We start from the raw sequence: 9,851 nt of genomic DNA on the forward strand, positions 1-9,851 counted from the left end.
TGCACCAGGAGGATCTCCGAATTTATGAAATTGAAGGTGGCAGCATTTATTAAATTGTTGATGGACACCCTGTAGTTCAGTTCTTCATTTAACTGGGGGTGGGTGGGTACAGGGGGATGTGTGAGGAGAGAAACAGAGCGCAATCCAGAGAGGGAACGGAAAACACACCTGGACAGATGTGAAACAGGTCAATCCACTGTTACAATAACTCCATCACTGACTCCCTCCTGACAGTAACCAGCCCTTTCACAGAGACTGTCGGTGGCTCTGAAAAGAGCCTTTGGGTTATTGGATGACATTTTGGCTGCTTTACTTTTTCTGGGAGCTCTGAGCACTTGTTTTCTTGGGCAGTAGCACGGCCTGGATATTAGGCAGCACCCCGCCCTGAGCGATGGTGACTCCTCCCAGAAGCTTGTTGAGCTCTTCGTCATTGCGGACCGCCAGCTGCAGGTGTCTGGGGATGATGCGGGTCTTCTTGTTGTCCCGGGCCGCATTACCGGCCAGCTCGCCGATTTCAGCGGTCAGATACTCGAGCACAGCAGCCAGATAGACCGGGGCTCCGGCACCCACATGCTCAGCATAGTTACCCTTCCTCAGGAGCCTGTGAACACGACCCACCGGGAACTGCATTCCAGCCTGGGAGGAGCGAGACTTGGCCTTGGCCCGAGCTTTCCCGCTGGTCTTTCCTCTTCCAGACTTTTTTTTAATTTCCAAAATATACTTTATTCATCAAAGTCTGGAAAAAAATACATTACCGTACAGTTTCAAACAGCATCAAGTCAAAAAATACAAACAGTGCAAAGGAGGTCAGTTTCCTTCAATAAAGGAGTGAGTTGCCTCACAATCATTTCATTTGTCATGCCAGATACATTTTTACATTTTATAGCACACAAATATTTTCCAGATAAAGTTCGAGGGGTTTTCCATGCATCCAGCCCCTCCATTCAGCTTGATGAGGGGAACTTACACAGTGGTCCTTCCCCATTGAGCCTTTGCTGTGGCTGCCCCAAGCTTTAGTGCGTCCCTCAGCACATAGTCCTGGACCATGGAATGTGCCAGTCTGCAACATTCGGTCATGGACAACACTTTGTGCTGGAAGACCAGCAAGTTTCGGGCAGACCAAAGGGTGTCTTTCACCGAATTGATAGTCCTCCAGCAGTAGTTGATGTTTATCTCGGTGTGCATCCCTGGGAACAGCCCATAGAGCACAGATTCCTGTGTTACAGAGCTGCTTGGGATGAACCTCGACAAAAACCACTGCATCTCTTTCCACACCTGCTTTGCAAAGACACATTCCAGAAGGAGGTGGGCAACCGTCTCTTTCCCACCACAGCCACCTCGAGGGCATTGTGCGGAGGGGGTGAGACTTCAGGCGTGCAGGAAGGATCTGACGGGGAGGGCTCTTCTCACCACCAGCCAAGCTACATCTTGGTGCTTGTTTGAAAGTTCTGGTGATGAGGCATTCTGCCAAATGACTTTGGTGGTCTGCTCGGGGAACCATCCGACCGGATCCACCATCTACGTTTCCCGTAGGGCCTTGAGGACATTCCGTGCAGACCACTGCCTGATGGATTGGTGGTCAAAGGTGTTTTCCGCAGAAACCTTCCCACGAAGGATAGGTGGTACGGCACGGTCCAACTGGATGGAGCGTTCCGCGGCAATGTGACCAGGTCCATCCTTCTCAACATCGGGTACAGATAGAACCTCAGCACGTAATGACACTTGGTGTTTGCGTACTGAGCAGAAGACGGCAACGTCACCCATGTATGAGAAAAGCTCGAGTAGACTATGCTAGAATTCCCCAGAATGTAGAAGAATGACAAGTAATCGTACTGACAAATAAAAATCTTAAGTGGTTTGACACAATAGATACTGGGAGGCTGTTTCCTCTGGCTGGCAAACCCAGAACAAAGGCTCATAGTCTCAGTGTGAAGGGCTCAGTCATTCAGGACTGAGAAGAGATTTTTTTTCACTCTAATGGTTGTTAATCTTTGGAATTCTCTTCCCCAGAGAGCTGTGGATGCTCAATCATTGCGTATATTCAAGAGAGAGATTAATAGGTTTTTGGACACTTAGGTGATCAAGGGATCTGTGCTATTGTAGTGGGATGGAGTTGAGGTAGGAAATCAGCCCTAATCTTATCGAATGGCAGAGCTATTTCGAAGGGCCGAGTGGCCGAATCCTCCTTCTTATGCAAAGTTCCATTCTGGAAGAAATGGGACCTTTAATAACTGGTTCTTCTCATAATAATGTCGAATGCTTATAGCAATATATTATAGCGGCACAGTGGCGCAGTGGTTAGCACTGCAGCCTCACAGCTGCAGCGACCCCGATTCGATTCTGGGTACTACCTGTACGGAGTTTGCAAGTTCTCCCTGCGACCATGTGGATTTTCGCTGGGTGCTCCGGTTTCCACCCACAGCCAAAGACTTGCAGGTTGATAGGTAAATTGGCCATTATAAATTGCCCCTTGTATAGGTGTGGGGATGTGGTAGGAATATAGGATTAGTATGAATGGGTAGTTGATGGTCATCACAGACTCAGTGTGCCGAAGGGCCTGCTTCAGTGCTGTATCTCTTAAATAAATAAAAGTAGCAGACAGAGCATGAGACCACCCATAAAAAAGCAGTTCTTAGCAGCGAGGGTCAGCACTGGTATAAACAAAGATAGGGGCTGAGGAGTATGCTGTTCCTGAGGTGGTCATATAGAAGCCACTGGACACCATAGACATTCCTGAACTGATAGATGGAGTCTTCTAGCACTTTGTGTACCCTGTTATCAGTACAAGTGTCTAGTGAAAGCTAAAAATGGGCTCCAGTATAAGATAAACTGAAAGATGACCTTGAGCAAAAGTGATGGACAAAGTTGGGGGGGTGGCCACCCTGATACTTCAGTTACCTGTCCTGTATTCATTGGTTAGAAGTGTTGGAACAAGTGATTGACATAGGGTACCAGTCCCGAGAAATAAAGTATATAAACAGGTGCTCGACAGGGAAATAGTCAGTCTTATTCAGACAGGAGAGCTTCCCAAAGCTCGGCTTCAGCTGAGTGTTAGACTTTGGCCTAACACTTTGGTTGGCTGAAGAAGACTGAGGACACCAACACCTCGCCTGCTTCATCGTCAGGGAGACTGTCAACACTGTTCTTCCCCACTGTATGATCCGGATCGGTAATCCATTCAATCTGTTATGGGTCGTCCGTCGAATTCATCTATTTAGCTTACGCATCATCATATTTAAACTGTTCATATTGAAACTGATACTTCTTAATATTACATTAAACTGTTGCTTCTTAATAAACTATTTTAAAATCACATTATGAGCTCGGTCCCCTTCTTTGTGTATCTGTGAAGACCGAACCAAAATTTTACAATTCCTTCCCAGGGAATATTTCATTCTTCAAAAAGAGAAACTTGCTGGAAATCTGAATAACAGAAGATTCTGGAAACACTCAGCAGTTCCAGCAGTATCTGTGGAGAGAGGAAGGCAGGAGCAATGTTTCAGGTCTATAGAAGGGTCACAGAACTGGACCATTAACCTGAGCTTCTCTTCTCCACAGTTGTTTCTGGACTGGCTGAGTGTTTTCAGTATTTTAGGTTTTTTTTTTGTATTTCATCCCTTTCCCTTTTGACTGCTGTGAAACTTTCAGCGTTGTGCTCAGTTCTTTGTGTAGTTATGTTTTCTTTATTTGAAGTGATGTAAATAGTATCCTAAAAAATCAGACAGAAATACTGCTTAATCTAGTGTAAAATATAACCGGGCACATTTACAAATCTCTAATCAATGAAGGCAATTTTTTAAAATAAGAATCAATTACCTTTATTTTCAATATAAAAATATGAAGCAATATGAGTGTCGCACTTCCAGGCAAAATCTATTACCTCACATTACCTGCTTCTTTAACCCTGACAGACTGTGTAAATTTCTTCTCCTATGTTACAGTTCTCATTTCCAGTTAGCAAATGTCAGCAATCTGTGATACAGTGCAGTTGACAGACCAGACTGTCAGTCACAACATGCAATAATTGTTCAGCTTATGTTGGACAGGTGGAACTTAGAAATACTGGGAATGGAGACAAGCCATTATTGCATTGAGTTTGTCCAAACATTAATTGTACCATTGTGCCACATCAGCCAGCCTGTTGTCCCGTACATGAGAATGCGAATCATTCTTTATATGCGGCTAACTGTCAGTCTTGGTTACTGAGTGGGAGTATGGGATTCATGCTGCAGTCAGTCATATTCTAGTCCTGTATGTGACAGTCGGATTCATACTGTGCTAATAGGTCTCTGTTGCTGTATGTGACTTTATGATCCAGTCTGTATCTGTCAGTACAGTGTGTTAGTGTGGACTCATTCTGTATCTCAGTCTCATGTATGGTATTTGAGTGTGCGATTCATTCTGTATCTTTAAGTTACTGGTACAGTATGTGAGTGTAGGAATATTGTTGTAATTCTCAGCCACTGTAACTTTTTGAATCTGGGACTCATTCAGTACCAGTCTCTAGTCCTGTCTATGAGTGTGGCTTTCATTCAGTATCTGTCAATCTCTGGTACTGCCTGTGAATGTGGGTTTTGTTTCGTATCTGTCAGTCTCTGGTACTGCCTGTGAATGTGGGTTTTGTTTCGTATCTGTCAGTCTCTGGTACTGCCTGTGAATGTGGGTTTTTCAGTATCTGTCAGTCTCTGGTACTGCCTGTGAATGTGGGTTTTTTCAGTATCTGTCAGTCTCTGGTACTGCCTGTGAATGTGGGTTTTGTTCAGTATCTGTAAGTCTCTGGGACTCTGTTTGTGGGATATATTCGGTAACCATTAATCTCTGGGATGTTTTGCTGTTCTGAATTCATTCTACACAGAATTACATAGAATTTACAGCAAAGAGGCAGGCTATTCTGCCCAAGATTTTGCATTTCCACATGAGCCTCCTCCAACTCTACTTCATCTAATCTGATCAGCAAATCCCTCAAATCTTTTCTGCCTCAAATAATCATTTAACTTGCTGTTAAATGTAGCAATGTTCATTAACTCAACTGCTGCATGTGGTGGCACGTTACAGATTCTAACCACGGTCAAAGCAGGATGAAGAAGTTTCTCCTGAATTATTTATTTGATTTATTACTGACTATTTCCTATTCACAACTTTTCCCACAAGTGTGAAAAATCTCTACCTCTACCCTATCAAATCCTTTCATAGCCAATGCTTCTATTAGCCTGAACACTGAGCCTCCTTCTTTCCAGAGAAAGGAGCCCAGGCTTATTCAATAATGTGGAACATGTAGCTCTGTTGCAGTAATGGAATAAATATTGTATCTCAGTCTGAAACTGTATGCGATTTTAGATTGGTATGTAATGTGGAGCTCAGGCTGCAATCAATAATTGAGACAGTATCTTTCACGCTAACACTATAGATTTTTGGAGTGCTATGTTATCTGTACTTCAGCCGGTTCCAATGGAATAGATAATGTTAGCTCTAAGTCTGATAATGCTTGTTTATTAATTCACAGGATGTTAGTGTCACTGGCAAGGTCAGCATTTATTGCCCATCCCTAATTACACTTTCAATACAGCTGAGTGGTTTGCTGGGCCATTTCAGAGGACAGTTCAGGTTCAATCACATTGCTGTGGGCCTGGAATCACTGATACTTCAGACTGGGTCAGAATGGCAGATTTCCTTCTCTCAAGGACATTCATGAATCTGATGGATTTTCTTACAACAATCCAGTAGCTCCAGGGTCACCAGTGCTGAGACCAGATTTTTTTTATTCCAGATTTATTTAATTAATTGAATTTAAATTACCCAGCTGCTGTAGTGGAATTTAAACTCATGTCTCTGAATCATTATTCGAGACTTCTGGATTAATCCTGTACCACAACCACTAAAACCTCCATACCTCTGTTAGATTAGATTTTTTACTGGTTTGTAATGTGGAGCTCAGTCTACACAAATGAAATTGATACTCTATTTCTTTCTGATACTGTATATGTTTTTATGGCTGGTAAATAATGTGTAATTCAGTCTACTGTATTTTTCAATTCTTCAGTTTGGGTGAGTTCTGTACTGACATCTAATTTACACCACAGTTTACAATTTACAAGCATTGCACAATCGGATACTGTGGGCTGCATTTTACAGACCCCCACCCGACATTGCCTTTCATGATGGGGGAGGGGGGGGCAGCAGAAAATGCCTCCAGGAGAGGCTGGGAGGGTCCGGCCCGCCGATATTGCCGGAGGCAGCGAGGCCTCATGGCGGCACCCCATTTCCCGCCGCTCAGCGACCAGACCTCCATTTGCATATTCAAATATATGTAAATGAATGCACTAATTATATTTACGTCCCTACCTGAGTTACTGCTCCCATCGTCAGTCTGGTGGCTGGCCTTCGGATCCCTGTCCCGGGAAACGAGGCACACACTCATGGGCAGGGGGAAGGAGGTAAGTTTCTTAGTGCAGGAGGGAGGGGGAACATGGTCAAAGTAACATTGGTGTAGGGGATAGTGGGAAGGGTTTGAGGTTAAAGTTTATGCACTTTGGGTGGGGGGTGTGGAAGGTCAGGTGGACAAGGTAATTGTTTTTGGGGAGAGAGGGCAAGTCATTAATTTAATTGATACTGGGGGTGGGAGAGAGACAGAAGAAATGTCTTTGTTTATTTTTATGTCCTTGCGGTTTAAATATTTAAATTTAAAGGTAGGGCTCAAAGCCCTTTAAAAATGCTATCAGCGCCTGCGCACAGGCGGCTGACGCCATTGCCAGGGATGGTCAGCTCGCCCCCTACATGTGATCGGCGGGAGGTGGCCCACCCCGGCTATTTAAATGAGCCACCATGCTTAGCATTGCGGAGACTCCACGACGTGTGGCCCGCACAAGCGGACCACCATTGTTTTCACCAGCCGTCGATTTCGGCAGCAGGCTTATAAAATTCAGCCCTGTGTGTGATTTTTGGACTGGCAATGTTTAGCTCAATCTGTACTAATGGAACTGATACTGTATTTCAGTTTGATATTGTATCTGTTTTTAGAATGGTATGTAATATTTAGAAATTTTTCATGGTGTGGGTGAGTTTTGAACTGGTATCTAATTTTTGTCTTAGGTTGCGCGATTTTTCAGCCCTTTTAAATATTTTACTGTAATGAATGTTGAACTTGTATGTAACTTGTATCTCAGGGTACACTATTGGGATGGTTAATCATTTTTTATAATCAATAGGCGTGAGCTTTGGGTATGGTTTTTAATTAAAAACTCAGGGTACATCATTAGGTCAGATTCTGTGCCATTCAGTCAATACTGTGTGCCAATTCTATCTGATATTTAATTGATAGCTAAGTCTGCATTATATTTAGATTGACACATTGCATTTCAATCTGCTAGTGGGTGCGATTTTGACCTGGGATTGATGTATCTGCCTGTCAGTGGTACTGAGTTGGGGTGAAACACAAACAATTTATTTCTCTCCCGCTTTGTTTGAATGTTGGATTGAAAATATGACTCTGGAACTTGGGATCAATGTGAGCCTCACTACTTCTGCAGTCTGAGACTAGGGAACTGATGAACCATCTGTGCCTCTGTACTCTGAGTGATAATGTACCTACTGTGTGAGAGGGGAGCTGGCTGCACTGTTCCTTGTGCCTCGAGTGCAGCAGCCATCACATTCATCACAATATCTTCAAATATTTGCCTGTTGGAAGAAAAAATATATCTTATAACTCATGAACAGGTGAGGTGCAAAATATGGTTAGCACCGCAGCCTCACAGCTCCAGCGACCCGGGTTCAATTCAGGGTACTGCCTGTGTGGAGTTTGTAAGTTCTCCCTGTGTCTGCGTTGGTTTCCTCCGGGTGCTCCGGTTTCCTCCCACATGCCAAAAGACTTGCAGGTTGGTAGGTAAATTGGCCATTATAAATTGCCCCTAGTATAGGTAGGTGGTAGGGAAATATAGGGACAGGTCGGGATGTGGTAGGAATATAGGATTAGTGTAGGATTAGTATAAATGGGTGGTTGATGGTCGGCACAGACTTGGTGGGCCGAAGGGCCTGTTTCAGTGCTGTATCTCTAAACTAAACTAAACATCAAAGTGATCAATTTAATTTCTCAATTAATATTCATTAAGAACACCCGCAAATGAAAACCAGCATCAGTGACTGCCTCCACTGAAGTACTGAAGCTCCCAGCTCCTGCATCACAAGTGTTCTGGGCAGATCCATCCTGGCAAAACACTGCATTGGGATCATCCCAACTGCTCTATGCTCTACACATATTTCCAGCCATCCTGCTTCATATAAATGAATAACAGAAAAATAAAGCCCTATATGTATAGTCCTCTATTCCTTTCATCCCATACATCTGTTCAGCGTCCCCTTAAGTGCACCGACCGATACTATTTGCCTCAACCTCTCCCTATGGTAGCATGTTCCAGATTCTAAGCACTCACTACATAAACACATTTTTCATTAATTCCTCATTTCTTTTATTAATGACAATTTTAAATTTCTCGCCCCTTTTTCCCACAAGTGGAAACTTGTCTCCATCTACCCTATCAAACCCCCTTCACTATTTCCTCATATTGCAAGGTTTCTTTAACCCTGACAGACTTTGGGAGTTTCTGCCACTCTATTGAAATTCTTGCTTCCAGCCAGTAGATGTCACCTCACTCCAATACAGTGAAGTCTACAAATCTGAGAGGGACACAACAGGAAATAATTGTTCACATTATAGTGAATATGTGAGATTTAGAAATACTAGGAGTGGAGATGAGATATTAATGCATTTTATTTAAGCAATCATTGGTTTTGATGTTGTCATAAATCTGTCAGCTTGTTGTCTTGCCTGTGAAAGTGAAAGTCATTTTTTAATCTGTCAGTCTCAGGGACTGACCCTCAGTGAAATTCATTACCTATCTGTCATTCACTGGTACAGTGTGTGAGTGTGGGATTAACACTGTATTTGTCATTTTCTGGTAATGCATGTGTGAGTGTGGAAAACACTTTGTATCTGTCACAGCTGCTATACATGAGTCTGGGATTCATTCTGTGTCTGATACTTGGTTTGTTTGGTGGGGGGAGGAGTTTTCTTTCTGTAACTGTGGTCTTTCATTCTGTGTGTGAGTGTGGAATCTATTCAATCTCCGTTTTTCTGATACATTGTGCCTGAGTATGGGATTAATTCAGTGTTTGTGAGGTTGTGGTAGTGTCTGAGTGTGGAATTCATTCTCTATCTGTCAATCTCTGGCACTGTATGTGAGTGTGGGATGCATTCTGCAGCTGTCAATTTCTGGAACAGTATGTGAGTGTGTTTGTCAGTCTCTAACACTGTCAGTGAATGTGGTATTTTTTCTATATCTTTGAATCTTTGGTATTATGTCTGAGTGTGCGCATCTGTATGCCAGGCTCTGTTCCTGTGTGTCCATGATAGATTAATAAAAATATGACAGTCTCTGATACTCTATGTGAGTATAAGTTTCTTTCTTCATCCATCTGCCTTGGGCACTCTATAAAGATGTTGATATCCTTCCTTATCCATCACTCACTGAAACTAAATAGGATTAATTCTGTTTCAGTCAATAACTGAAACTAAATGTCACTGGTAATTACTGAATGTCAGTTAGTCTCTGGTATTGCATCTGAATGCAGGTCTCACTCATTCGTGCCAGTGCCTGGTACTGTGTGTGAATATGATATTAATTCCATACCTGTTAACACCTGGAGTTGAATGGAAGTGTAAAATTCAGCTTGTATCTGTCAATCTCTGGTACTGTGTGTGAGTCATAGAGAGATACAGCACTGAAACAGGCCCTTCAGCCCACTGAGTCTGTGCCAACCATCAGCCACCCATTTATACTAATCCTACATTAATCCCA

General features: G+C 43.2%; 1 protein-coding gene across 1 annotated transcript; it reads right to left on the bottom strand.

Annotated features, from left to right (window-relative positions):
• Positions 1-309: 309 nt before the first annotated feature.
• LOC137365897 (histone H2A-like) lies at positions 310-705 on the bottom strand (the record flags this gene model as incomplete). Its single annotated transcript, XM_068028141.1, has 1 exon — positions 310-705. A coding segment is annotated over one exon (396 nt), but the record flags the coding sequence as incomplete, so codon positions are not given.
• Between the last annotated feature and the right edge of the window lie 9,146 nt (positions 706-9,851).

This window comes from Heterodontus francisci, unplaced genomic scaffold (assembly GCF_036365525.1).
Source record: "Heterodontus francisci isolate sHetFra1 unplaced genomic scaffold, sHetFra1.hap1 HAP1_SCAFFOLD_58, whole genome shotgun sequence".
Taxonomy (NCBI): Eukaryota; Metazoa; Chordata; class Chondrichthyes; order Heterodontiformes; family Heterodontidae; genus Heterodontus; species Heterodontus francisci.